Raw genomic sequence first — 14,799 nt, forward strand, 5'->3', positions numbered from 1 at the left:
TGTTTAATATTTGCGGTCAAAAAAATCGCAATTTTTTTGGTTTGCTAAACAAGCTACACAACTTCACTTCAAAGTTATAAAACAGTTTGTTTCCCGGAAACTTAAACTAAGCCAAATAAAAATGTCAATACGCAACTCCTACGGACATGAATATACGCACAACTGTGAGCCCACAAAGGTGGGGTCACACCTGCGTATATATCGTATATAAGTCCGTATGAGACGCGCATGGGAGTATTAGCCTCCACCAGGCCCCACAGGCCGTTGTAAAAATAATAGAAATTGGACAAACGTAAACAGGTAACATGTCAGACGAGTTAGCTGGGTCGCTAGCCATAATTCTCGGTCAGCTAACTCATCTGGCATGTTATGTATCTATATTTGTCCGATTTGTACTATTTTTCCCGCGACCTGTGGAGCCTGGTAGAGATTAAGAGTCATATATGGGTCAGACGGTAAAATGTGTGCCACAGCTGTCCCCGTAACTCAGGTGTGCGTGAGAGAGAGAGAACAATGGCCATGTGAGTGGGGTTGGCAGTCCTGACAAGTTAGAGTGGGGAGGATGATTTACATAGGTGGCGTTATAAGGGTTTCTCTCGCCACGTCAGGCGTCTGTGATGCAGGTGTTTAAATTTGCTCTCGTGGTCCAAAAAACATGGAAACATCGGTGGAGCATTGGAAGGTCTGTTTGACCCGGAAGCCAGAGGTAATTGGTTCAATTGCCTTGACATGCTGCGATGCTGTGCACTAGAAAAAGGCACTTTACATCTATTTCTTCATTTCACTGGCCTAGAGCAAAGCTTACTTTTGTGGCTACAGAGCGGCCTGTTGTACAGGCCTGTGTTGCCTGTGCGGAGCCTGCTGTACAGACTACATAACGTCCTGTAAGCGAAGCCTGCTACAAAGTGGCCTGTAAGCTAAGCCTGCTGTAGAGACTGCATAACGCCCTGTACGCGAAGCCTGCTGTAGAGACTACAGAGCGTCTGTATGCGAAGCCTGTTGCGGAGACTACATAATGTCCTGTAATTAATTAAGCGAAGCCTGCTGTAGAGGCTATATAACGACCTGTAAGCAAAGCCTGCTTTAGAGACTACAGAGCGCCTGTAAGCTAAGCCTGCTGTAGAGGCTACAGAGCAGCCTGTAAGTGCAGCCTGGTGTAGAGACTACAGATCGTTCTGTAAGCGAAGCCTGGTGTAGAGACTACAGATCGTTCTGTAAGCGAAGCCTGACTACACAGCGCCCTTTAAGCGAAGCCTGTTGTAGAGACTACAAAATGTCCTGTACGCGAAGCCTGGAGTAGAGACTATAAGTCAGTCTGTATGCGAAGCCTGCTGTAGAGACTATAGAGCAGCCTGTAAGCGAAGCCTGAGGCCTGACTACCGAGCGCCCTTTAAGTGAAGCCTGTTGTAGAGACCACAAAGCAACCTGTAAGCGAAGCCTGGTGTAGAACCATCAAAGCGTTCTGTACGCGAAGCCTGTTGTAGAGACTAGGAACCGGCCTGTAAGCGAAGCCTTCTAGCCCTCCTGTCCCCATGTGTGTGCCTAACCTCTAATGAATAGACCACGCGCCGGTCATTGTGCTCGGTCACTACCGCCGGACTGCCCCGATAACTACACCTCCGCTATCACTCCGGACAAACCGCGTCCAACCTTCGGGACACCTCCACATCTCTCCCGAGACGACGGCCTCTCTCAACCCGGGACAAACAGGTACTTGTTCCAGTCCTCCTACGGGGACAGATTTAGCGCTAACTCTAAAGACCTGCCACATATATCGACCCGAAACATAGCCGGGCTGACCCCATAAGTAGCAACTGATGGCGCGATTTCTCTGCTCGGCAACGCTCGGCGCTAACATTGCTCGGGAGGTCGGCATTGGGGCGAGCTGGGCTATTTACAGAGCAGGGGTTTTCTCGGGAGTTACTATATGTTTTGTCTTGAGGCAGGGTCTTAAGAGATTTATGCTTCTTCCGTGCGGGTCGATCGACACTGCCAGTGCGCGTGTTTGAACATAAAGCCAGCGCTGTGGTGTTACACTACATACACAGGTAGGTGAAGTGAAGTGTTGCATGGGTTGGTGTATAGAAATGTTGTCGGGTTGGTGCTACCGTTCCAAGCGGAGTTATAGCGAGGCGATTAACTCGTAGCCACCCCACCCCCCTCTACATGCCATGACGCTGTCTACACGCCAGTGATAGCGGGACGTCTCTCGGGGCTAGCACGGCGGGGAGGGACCCACAGGGAGGGCGCCACTGGTGAGCCCCCGCGCCGCCGGTGCTACTTATAGCGCCCGTACATATACATCCATCCAGGCTGGACTTGGCAAAGACCCAAGTGGCGTCCAGGGCGTACCGTACCACGGGACGTGCTGTGGGCTGAGGTTTTACGATTATCGACAGCAAGACGGACGGAAGGGACGTGTCCTACTGACGACAGGTATTGTGTACAGGTGTGTCACGTCACACACGTGTACCTGTGCAGGTGCGACAGCGTTTGGTTTAGATGTGGCAGGTGTAAGTGAGTGAGTCACTGTGCAGTTGAACGGCCGCTGTGTAGTGTTCTTACCCAAGAGATTTTCTACGTGCTTGTGTGTGTTTCTCAGGTCTGGACGGTAAGTACTGTAACCGTGAAGTTTTACATCGGGTCGCAACGTGCGTTTCACTAGGATTTTATGAGTCTTCACTAGTTTCAACATGTGAGGAGTGATGTGTGGATAGTTGAAGCTAGGAGCACGAGCGTTCTTTCTCTCTCTTTCTCTCTCTCGCTCATGCGTCCGGACGTCCGGAGGGAAGAGGATAGGGCACGGGGAGGTGCGGGTTTGTTTTGGCCGCCCACCAAGCTAACTGCTGTCGGGGGTGTCACGAACTCGCGCGGTGGCACACTCGATAACTTTCCCGAGGGTAGGGTGGGGGTGGGGGTTGTGTAAAGACTGGCCTCGAGGGGGTTGGGTGAAATAGGTGGTGATGTATACTTGTGAGTTAATTCCCCCCAAAAAACAGGACAAGTTAGAAATGTTACAGTCTAGATTTTCCTTCCAACAAAAACATTTGCTTCATGACAGGTATTTGGAGACCGGAAGAGATTGAATGGTAGCTTATAACGCTGGAACGTGTGCTATATGGAATTTGGGTAAGGAGGCTTTTCCACACTGTTACCGACGTGAATGTGCTAAATTACAAGTGGTAATGATTCATAAGATATTCATAATTTTGTAAGCAAGTGCAAACCATATAGCTCACGTTGCTGCATATTTTCCTATTATTGATCTAGACAAATCTTTGTTTATGGCGACTTTGTCTGATCACTTGACCCCAAATGTTGACCTAGTTTCATAACACTCCTCAATAATCACTTTAAATGGGGAAATGATACAAAGCGCGAAAAGATAGTAAAGCCCCAAGACACTACCATGTTAGGAACCCACTGTAGCGATTAAGGAGTGACAGAGCACCCCACTTACATCTGCTTGGAGAAAGGTCTACGCCTACCAGCGTGTGTTATGGTAGTTGGGTCTGTATGTAGGATAGTCTGACCTTGGAACTCGCGTGCTACTGTTTACAAACGTCTGGCTAACCTGAGACACACCTGTCTCACCTGTCTGACACCTGTATCACATGAAACACACCTGCTTCATCTGTCTCACTTGAGATGCATCTGCCTCACCTGTCCAAACCTAACTCGCCCTTCTCACCTGCCTGACGCCTGTCACTCCTAACATCCACCTGTCTCACCTGCTGGACACCTGTATCACCTGCCTGACACCTGTATCACCTACCTGACACCTGTCTGAAACAGCTGCATACCACACCTTCCCCACAATACCAAGCCCTCCATTGCTTTGGTCATCCCCAAAAGCCCATACGTAACTGTGACCTTCTCTTTTCACATGTTTGACCAACTTGTACAACTTCCACTGGTTTTCACCCCATCCAGGTGCCACGCCTCCCAGCGTGCTGCACTTCCCGCGCGGTCCGCATGGATGTTCGAGTTCAAAGGTGCCTCATCAAAATCCCATCTTTTCTGTTCGACCCACGGAAATAGGAGAACAATGGCCATCTTGAAGACATTTATCTCGCCCTGTTCGTAACCTGATTGCGGCATATATCTCCCCCCTCAACTGGAGCGTACGTTATTTTGAATTGCCGTCCGTTGTTGACCCAGTTTGTGCCATTGTTCTGTGGCTACATGCTGGATATATTAAACGTCGACCGGACAAGCTTTTATAACGGTCCACAATGCGGCATACGGGCGAGTACGGGCGAGTCGTTCTATGGCGTTTCAAAAGAGAAATTCTGACAAAGGAAATGATTTTAAAAGTCGTGGCCGTTCGATGATATTTCCTGTGGAACAATACAGGCGGTTATAACTTGCATACGGCCTGAATGCCCACTTCAAATACGCTGTATACACTTTTAACGCCTTCTTTGTGATCTTTAGAACAAGCAAGCTTTTAAAGTGGACTATTGTCTTACAACGTAGTCACTAGTACCCAAAGCACTTCTAGGTCTTGGAGGGAGCAGACATCTCTTTGAATCCTGTACCCAATGTGTCGTACACTCTTGCACCTCTAAAGAATGATTCCCCACAAAAAGGACCTTTGCGGCCAAACTATAACTTGTAACTGGACAATGTTAAGGGGTTGCTATGCTTTGTGTTTGCACATGGATTTGTCCATTGGAGATTTTCCAAGCTGATAGCTTGAAAGCTTGGTTAACATTGAACGTTACTTTGCAAAAGTTCACGTTTATTTGTACGTCCGAAGCATGAACTTCAGAAGCTAGCAGGCGATTTGTAAGATGGCGATTCCTTTTGAAGGTGTATCAGAATCGGCCGATGCCAAACGGTCTGCTTGCTTCTGCTTTATCTCAAAAACCGCAGTTGGCTCGGCTTCAGTCCCCCCAAACCGCAGTTGAAACCAGCCTCTAAGTGTAGAAACCCACACACAGCCCAAGCCTCCGACAGTGCGATCTGTCCGGGTGGTTCCTATGTGTAATTGCCTAAGTTGTAACCGTGTAAAAACATAGCCGTCAGAGTGGGCAGGTCTAAAGACTAGAAGTCAAAACAAAGCTGTTATTCCTCACTCCCTTACGCCATTACACGGACTATTTCCCTGGAGTTGGCTTCAAGCACAGCATGGTCTGGCGGTGTGCCAAACTGGTCTACAAGCAGATACTGGGTAGCCTCCATAGCAGGCTCTACGATCGGGCTTTTTTTTGGGGGGGGGGGGTCTCCTATGGTGCACCGGTGCCCGTACGTAGGGGATTTTTTTTCCATTACTTTTATTCCATCAGCAGTAATCAAGTGTACAAGATGCCGTACATGTGAGACAATATCATAATGTCATCATTAATACACATATATCATTAATACACATATATTGCTATGACCTATATATTGACTGGAATTACGGAATCACATAGTGCGTACGTAGGGGATGTTGCTCCGGCCGGGCCCCGAACTGATCCGGTCCCGGTGGACTGAAGGATACCGCGGGAATATATCGCTTTCTTTTCTCGTGATTAGGTGACGTTATCTATTTGTTGCCGGGTCCCGGACTTATTTTAACTACGAGTTAAAAAAGATCCGGGGCCGCCATACCCCAAAATAGCCCGGTAACCACAGACTGTCCCACAGGGCCATGTAAGGATTCACACTCGAAAGTACAAAAAATAGCCCTAAAAACTATCTAGAGAGCTCCATTTTTTTCCAAATAGGAACGTAGCATAAAGAGGTTAATACTAGAATGGTAGGTCCCGTAACGTTTTCTAACGAAATATTCCAGGCTTTCCCCAGAGTCCCCACGCCAACTGTGCGTGCGTTTAGGATCGGAGGCTGTCAGAGAATAAGCGCAGATGTAAAAGATAAAGCCCGACAGTCAGAGAAAACGCTACGATCTTTCACACCCAACATCTGCTTGTAAACCAGCCCAGCGGCCCTATTAGTAGACACACACAAATGTCATGGGAAGTTGTTCCTACAAACGCGCCGAGGTGGTTTCTCTCCGCTGTTTTGCTCCGACGAATTCCTCGCATTCCTGGCACAAAAGTGAAAGTGTTAAGATAGTTTGAAGGGTTGTGGCAACAGTGACCAAGACGGTACGTCCACGGGAAGGAATGGCACCCAAAATAAACGCACAAACTTGACCCCATAATGATGGACATGACTCAGACATTGATATGGAAGAAATGACGCAATGGCTAATATCTTTTGTTTATTTGCATTTTTGTATCAGTTCCAGTGATGATTGTAATGTAATATAGTGTACTGTACCGTTCTAGATTTTTGTGTAAAGTGCCTTGTCATATTGGTCGTAGGACTTGGTCTTACGATCGTCCTAGGAACGTCCTACGACCGTCGTAGGGTTGCAAACTGAATCTTGTTAAGTGCCTTGTTACATTGGTATTACAATCATCCTACGAACGTCCTACGAGCGTCGTACGATTGCAAACTGAATCAGGTGCACTAACGGTACAGTTGTCCAGCTGTCGTACGAAGTTCAGCTGTCTTGCTACAAAAAGGCTGTCTTAGGTCGTTGTCGGTCGTTGCTTGTGTCACGATCGAGTGCAAGGAAGTCCCGCGACATAAAAAATCGTACGACGACGCAAGAAGAATGTGATCGCATCATGGTCGTATTAAAGATTAGCCCAATTCTTTTACTATAGTTTGTTTACAGATACCCATTTCCTTTTGTCTAAACAACTGACAAGCGTCTCTTTCTTTTCTTACAAATGTGTATCGGATATTGCCAAACAAAACACTCAAAGTAAACACTAAAGCTTATGGTATCCGTAACAGTGTGTAAGTGTTATAGAAAAAAGATACTTTGTGTCTACTACTAGACTTCCCTTTGTCTGAACCGTTGTTTTGTTCTTTTTCCTTACAGACTGTGGATGTGCATCTCTGCCTACAAGTGACTAACGTACAAGAGGGACGTTTTCTACTAGTAGGGTGGTAGAGGAAAGTATGTCGAACTGTTATGGGAACTAGTGAATGACTAAACGCTTGGATTGAAGCTACTGTACTGAAATCCCTTCAAAACGTACGGCCAACTCCTGACGGTCAAAAGTTTGGGATATTTCCACATTGGGATCAGATAGACGGAACTCCATCGTGTTTCAAAGTCATACAGAAGTTACCATCTTACGACGTAGTGTCAGAAGGCACAAGTTCAAAAGAACAGGTGCAAAAAGGACGGCGGTGCCTTTGATCTTACTTCTGAGGGAAGGAGGAAACGTACCTTGACGACTAAGATGTGGCGGACTTTCTCCAAGACGTCTTACGGACCAAGAAACACGTAAGCACCTGAGTTCAAGGAGTTGGTCACGTGTGCCGCGTGGAAAGTTGACCTGGTGGAAGGAGTAACAAGGAGATGACTCGTAGTCACTTGCTGACATCTCAAGAAAAAGTCTTCAAGGTTGAAAGCAAGCCGCAAGTGTCTTAGATGGAATCTTAAGATGGTACGTGTCGTCTGTGGTGAGATGTTGGTGTGAGACGTGCTAGTTGGACTTCGTGGTGAATGCTGACAAGTTGTCAGTACACAGAACGCGGTTTGTACAACGTTGTTGTTGTCCTGCTCGTCTGTCCCTTCCTGTTGACAAGCCCGTGTTGTTGGTTGCATCTCATCATCAGTGTGTTCATGTGACACCGGGAGGGGGTGGCAACTCCACCGGGACCTGATCATACCGCACCGGTAGCTGACAGCCAGACAAGCCGTGGATTTATTTCTCCTGTGCGCGAGCGCGTGTATGCGTGTATACAGGATTCCACGTACCAAACTTACGGAGTTTTCATCGTGAACGTTGGAATACTTTCCTCGGTGTGTGTTGAAGATTTTACCGGCCGGATTTCTTTGTATCGCGTCATTTCTGAAATATTCTTTGCCGTCTTCATGTTAAGGATTCGAAACGGATTCTTCAAGCGTCGTTCTTTTTCCCACGTGTTGTCTGGGATTTCTTCCTATCGGCTTTCGAAAGTTTCTTGGATCTTTGACAATTGGATATAAGGTGAAGAAGCTACCAAGATGCGGCCAAGGTATCGCTCAGTTCTAAGGTAAGGAATCTTGGCAGTCTTGTATGTTTTGGCGTTACTCTAGTTATCCATTCCAAGTGTGCCTAGCTAGCTTACTTTTCTCCTGTTTAGTTTACCATCTCTCTAGCATGAAGAGCGTTTTTGTCTGTGTTAAACAGTCGGCCATTCTCGGCAAGACCGGCCCTCGCGACCCCGGACTATAGAAGTGCACCCAAAATAGCCACGCACACAAACGGACTTGTCAAACAGAGTGCCGAACAGAAAGCTCTTGTACACTTATGATGTTTGACTTCCCTACTGTGCGGTTTGGGAGGCCTAATATTGACTGACGGCACGGAATGGGTTTTTGTACCGTGGCTGTGAGCTTGGCTATGCTTGACGGTAGTTCAAGTTGAAATGTTTGCGTGAAATTTTCAACAGACCGGTGGAGTTAGAATGCATAACCGTATTCTTATTAGCACAGCCGACGTCGAGTCAATATTGTTTGTCGTCTTGAACTTGGGATATTTCTCCGAGCATATCAAATGTCTCAGCAAATACTTACTCTAGTTGTTTTGACACTTGAAATCTGAGGGAGCTTACAGTCAATGGGGTAGTTCAAAATTCAGTTCGTTTTTTTTTTTCGTGTTGGAACAACGTTTAAATCTGTACTGTGTGTAGTGCATTTCAAAAACAGACGAACTTTTATATCAAATTCGAATTCTAAGAGAGGAAGAAAATAATGTTGGTCGACAGATTTCTGAGGGTAATGATTTTGATACATCGCCGACAGAAACTATTGTATTATATGCGTGCCGTTAAAATTTGTAGTTCACATACTTGTATTCTTGGTTTTACCAGTTAAAGTGGTTCTAAAGATTAATTAGATAGAAACACCTTTCATTTCAACCTGTTAGAGGTTGTGTTACCTTTTAGCAGTCCTGAATTTCTCCACAAATCATTTTGCTGAAACCCCCGGTGATTTTTTCACAGGAGCACCTCCTAAAGCGATTCTTGTTTATTCGTTCCTAGCGGTTACATACATTGTCAGGCCCTAGCAAGCAGCAAGGTCACAAGGTTCCCTAAACGCTACAGATGTCCCGTGTTGATACAAGTTGTTCTCGTTCCACAAGGCGGAGGGAAAGAAAGTTCAATTGGACCAGCTGACCCAATAATATCAGGAGGAGAACTTGACCTTTGAACTCCTCCTGCACATTCCTATCCTGTCGGCGTGTGTCAACCCGTCGGTTTGCGCAGGTGGGGGTTTTGACCTAGGTCACATTCGGTCAGAGAAACACAGGGAAAAATTCTACCAATTCAAGACGACAAAAACTACACTGACCTTGCTACGCTGTCTCGTCAAGGTCATTCTTCTCACATATGTTACCCAATTCAGTGGGGGTGGGGGGCAATAGAGAGTTGTAATTTTTCTTTAATTTCTTGTTTCAATCGTTAACATTTAGTTGTGTCGTTGTAAAGAATATGGTCGCTGGAAAAATCATCTAGCCACACGTATAACTGATGTCGTGTTGGCGGCAGGTGTGCTCAAATTAAGGGCACCGCACGGGACCTCGGGAACGAGGTCAGATTTACTGCGAACGAGATTGCAGTTTATTGGCGGGAACGTTTCATGTACGGGTCATTAGCAGGGTCATAGTGAGCTTCCCTTCCTGGGTTTGATCACGATTTGGGGGCCAATTAACTAAACGGGAGGAGGCCAGACGAAATGCAACCTTGTTTGGCAATTTTACGGTCTGTGGCTGTGTCTACTGATATGTAATTCTTTTGACAGTACAAAGCTTCAAAAGTAATATCTAAAATGGATACAAGTGGATGAACCTACGTACACGTACTTGTATGAATAAATCAACGTATTGAGTTTAAAGTATCGTTTCAGGAAGGTAAAAAAATCGAATGTGTTTGACTACAGGGTACAATAATCCACAAAATATGTGAAGATGAAGTAAAGTTGTTTTTTTACTCATTCTTTCGTAAAGCTCTCAACTCAGTGGAGGACATTTAACTAGTATGAGGACCCATATAAGGCATATTTGGGCTATGATGTAGTTAACAGCAACACCTATCAGTATCCATGATCATCGTTTACCACTTGTGACCCTCATAACCACCAGCAATGGCTAGTCTTCACCAGACCCTTTTTCTTTGCTGAGACAAACAAGTATGAAATTCCTATCATTACCTTTGCCAGAATGGCTAAGGTTATGTTTTAGGCTTGTGAGTCTGTGTGTGTGTCTGTGTGTGTGTGTGTTAACAGCATAACTCAAGAAGTCTTGGATGAATCCCGATAATATTTGGTAGGTGGGTAGGGTTCGGGAAAACGAAGGTCAACTTCGATAATGGGCCTTCTGGCGGCTTGCTACGGTACTGCAGCAGAATCTCAATTTTTGATATCTCGTGTTCTGGACATGCTGTGGTTATGATTTTTGAGTGGTAGATAGCCCTTGGGGCAGAGAGTAAGTACTATAAGTTTAGACCCCCTAGCGGCTTGTTTGGAACTGCAGTCGCCGATTTCCTTTCAAACTTTGGACGAGAATAACTCGAGAACGTGTTGATAGATCGTCACGATTTTTAGTATGTAGATAGCCCAAGTAACAATGTACATTATGAAATACAAATTATGCAAATCAGCAACTAATTTGCATGATTAATGAGGAAAATTTATAAATCCGCTGCATTTCATGATAGCACTTTCAAACTTGTCACATATATAGATGAGAAAGAGAGAAAAATCAATCCATATTAATTATGCAAATGACGACCTCATTTGCATAATTAATGAGAAAATATAAACGTGTTGACGGATCGTCATGATTTTTGGTATGTTTTACCAATCAGATTCATGATGGCAAGTCTGCATTGATTATGCAAATTAGAAGGCCGAAACCTGCACTGCTTTTCTTAATATCATTATGAAAAAAAAATCACGACTCCAGCACAAAAGTACGTTCTTCTGCTGTACCAAGGTCACACACCAGGGGGCCCAACATTAACCATGACCTTAGTCTTCCCAAAATTGCAACAGCTACTCACGTACCCACATATCATTACAATCCATCATGAGGTTCTAAAGTTATGCTCATCACAAATATCCAGAAACACAAAAACACAGACACACCAAAGGCAATACCTCCATTTTTCTTTGAGGCAAAACTGGCCAAATCGGGCGAATGATCTACCAAAGGAATGGTCGCAAATCTGTAATTCTATGGCCGGATAACTCCTCAATCGCGACTCATTCACCCAATTTGACCAATTTCCGCCATTTCCATCAACCAAGCAAGTTTAAAGGAGACTAACTACATACAGGTGAAAACTTTCACTCACTAACAGTACGTAATCACGATATAGATAATCGTAATCATAGATCTATAGACAATACGTTCTTTATTGCGACAGTGAAGAAGAGAACGGCAAGAACAAACCACTGGGCAATATTCAATAAGCTTGCTGTAGAGGCCGTTTAGAGTGAACGGCTAAATTAATGAATAAATGATTGAGTGAGTGAGTGATTGAGTGAGTGAGTGAGTGAGTGAGTGAGTGAGTGAGTGATTGAGTGAGTGAGTGAGTGAGTGAGTGAGTGAGTGAGTGAGTGAGTGAGTGAATGAATGAATGAATGAATGAATGAAACACAACAAAACAAGACAATTTATACCAACTAACATTAAAATTTTACAAAGTGTACTTAAAGTGAAAAAGGAAAGAATAGATATACTTTTGCTATTGAAGGTTTGTCTCACTAAATTTGAAATATGAATCTGTTTACAGTAGAATATAATAGGGAAATATGGCTTGTTAAAAACATGTCCAAACCTAATTTCCAAACAGAAGAAGAATTCCGGCAGTCTAAAATTTGAAGATAGTCCCCTAACATCTGTTTGGAGATTGATATGCAAACCGACCACCCAGACATGTCTGCCTGGCCTGTAGTGACCTCGCCGTGACCTTACACTGACCTTACGGTGACCCCGCGCTATTCCGGGACGGCTGGACGTGAACTTCACCACGACAGGACAGAGTTTGTCTGGGATTCCCCCTGTTCTAAAGATAATCTCCAAGCAGACGTGTGGAGGGAAGATTGTAAGATTCTCTTAATCGTCCCGTTTTTCTGACAGACGCGTCGCACAAAATACTGAGCTATTTCAACGAATGTTCTTCCTAACATCTGCATCCTGTTTTATCAAAGAAGCACCGTCCTGTTCTCGTACCGTAGCAGTACTGAATGGTATACACAGGCGCAAAATATCGACTATAGAGGACGAAAATCGTTCAGAGAATGTTTGCCACAACTTGAAATAATAAAAAAGACAAAGCGCAAAGAAATAAAACAACGTATCAATTCAATACATTCTGCTTTTGTGAAGAGAGGGTTTAAAAAAAAAAAGATCTGCGCTAAAAGATAGGAGCGGCCTAGAACTGCTTAGTTCACATACATTTTGAGCATTTTTTATGTCTTTTATATCAATCTTTTCCCTCCGGAAAGCTGCACGGCCGAGCCCGGTTTAGAAATGGGACCTAAGCCTAACTGGAGATTGACCGGAGCTTTACCTGCGAAGGAAGCAAACCGAACCCAAGTATCTACTTAGGGATTACAAAAACAAATCGATGGCACAAAAAGGCCCGTGGCGCGTGTAGAGTGGGCACAGGTCGGCCCCGTGTTTACAGCAGGCGTCAGGTGAAGGGCCTCTGTGTTGACCGGCCACTCAGCCGTGTTTACCTGGGCGGCAGGTGAGATAAAGTGTACGGCAGGTGGCGCGGGGGGACGTGTCTGTGAAACTGAATATAGCCTCGCACGCAGGCTACACTGACGGCGCCTTATGATGGGTTCATGCGTGCGTATATGTTCAAGTCCGTATGAGGTCCGTATGGAAGAATTAGCCTCTACTAGGCTCCTAAGGGCGCTGGAGAAATTGTAAAAATTGAAAAAATATAGACAAATAACTTGTCAGAGGAGTTAAGGCTACACGGACGGCGCCTTATGATGGGTTCATACGTGGGTATATGTTCAAGTCCGTATGAGGCCCGTATGGAAGAATTAGACTCTACCAGGCTCCTAAGGTAGCTGTAGAAATTGTAAAAATTGAACAAACATAGACAGAGAACTAAGAGTTGCGAACTATACTCCTTGGTCAGCCTTTGGCGTGCTGCCTATATTTGCCCAATTTCTACTATTTTTTCCAGCTACCTGTGGAGCCTGGTAGAGGCTAAGGATTCCATACGGAACCTATACGGACTTGAGTATATACATACGCACGTGTGAATCTAGCTTTTCCTGTGTATCACGCGTCAGTACATGCGACCGCAAAGGAAAATTGCCCATCAACTAATGCATTGCTCTTTTTATAGCAAACATAACAATTCTTATGAAAGAACAGAGAATTAGCAGGGCATATTTATGACAGTCTCCCTGACATGTTTAATAATTTTCTGAACCCTAATTTACTTGTACACAACTGTTATACCACCAAAGTAATAAACTCCATATGACTCTCGTTCGCGCATCACTAGCACAGTCCTCCGTAATATACAAATAATGTGCCACACTGTGGTACAGTCTACATGCAGGCAAACATACAAACACCTTCCTCTTTTCTAACATTTAAAAGAGCCCTGAAAAGCTATCTAATAAACTATCCTTGCCCCCTGTTATAGACTGTCATATTCAGTTGTTATCGTATCTTTCTTATCTTAATTCAGTATTTGATGACCATTTTGCTCTTATCTTATCTTGATTCATTATTTGATTATCATTATAGGTACCGCCATCTCATTTTATATATTTACTTTACGATTGTAGTGATCAATTGTGACTTCTTTAGGAGAGGAGGGCTAAGTTTAAGCTACATACGTTTCCCTCCCTCTACAATTGTTTTAATGTATCGCTTTTGTATGATGTTTTTATGTATTTTCATGTGCAAACAAACAAACAAACAAAGCAAACTTTCAAACGTAAACCTCAAAAAGTTATGCCAAAAATCAGTTACTCAAGCAACTACAGTGGAAGCCGCTTAATTGCACACACCATTTGCCAGTGTGTTTCGTGCAATTATCCGAATTGTGCAACAAAGCGAAGTTATTTAGCTGGACCGCACCACCATGGGATTTGGGGATTTCGCGCAATTAACAGAAGTGTGCGATTATCCGGTGTGCAATTAAGTGGCTTCTACTGGTATTTGGGAAACGGTCAGATGTTTCAAATAGTATCCACTATCTTACGCCAGTGACACTGAAGAGATCAGGAAAAAAAACTGTTATTTGATACCCTAACTAAGAATACAAAAGAGATGAAGACAGTTTTCATCATGAATTTATATTTTTTTTTCACTACAGATTTGCAGCGTTGCTGTTGGGTCTTATTATCGTCAGAGTGGATAGTGCCAAACATAAGGTAATTATCAATCATTAAGTTATTAAAGCTATTGATAGAACTAATTGACTTATCAATTGATTGTGAAGATATCGTCAAACCATTACATCCATTAAATCCGTTACCGTTACTCCTAGTTTCTTCTTCTTTCAATGCTGCTTTAATAGGCCATGTATATTTGATTACATGAATAACATTCCCGCGCGCATAAATTTTAGGCCATTTCAAAAAGGAAGTTTTCAGCCATGCTGTTAAGTGTATAAATAACTGCAAAATGAGAAAATATATGCTGTGGATTTTTTAATATATCGGAAAATAAATAACCAATGTTGAAAATGGAAGTCCCATGTTTGAGGAGAGCCACACCTCGAGTACGTAATACCCCCCTCACATTAGGCGAAATCGAT

At 44.3% G+C, this 14,799-nt stretch overlaps 1 protein-coding gene across 1 annotated transcript in view; it reads left to right on the plus strand.

The window, feature by feature from the left end:
- The first annotated feature begins 1,522 nt into the window (after nt 1-1,522).
- LOC118410645 (ADAMTS-like protein 2) overlaps nt 1,523-14,799 on the plus strand; it is a 19,781-nt gene continuing 6,504 nt past the window's right edge. Inside the window, exons 1-3 of the mRNA XM_035812436.1 lie at nt 1,523-1,710; nt 6,884-8,049; nt 14,356-14,413. Coding sequence (XP_035668329.1) covers nt 8,021-8,049; nt 14,356-14,413 — 87 coding nt within the window. The 5' untranslated portion in view covers nt 1,523-1,710; nt 6,884-8,020. The remainder of the gene's footprint in view (nt 1,711-6,883; nt 8,050-14,355; nt 14,414-14,799) is intronic.

The sequence above is a fragment of the Branchiostoma floridae genome, chromosome 2 (genome assembly GCF_000003815.2).
Source record: "Branchiostoma floridae strain S238N-H82 chromosome 2, Bfl_VNyyK, whole genome shotgun sequence".
NCBI classification, from domain to species: Eukaryota; Metazoa; Chordata; class Leptocardii; order Amphioxiformes; family Branchiostomatidae; genus Branchiostoma; species Branchiostoma floridae.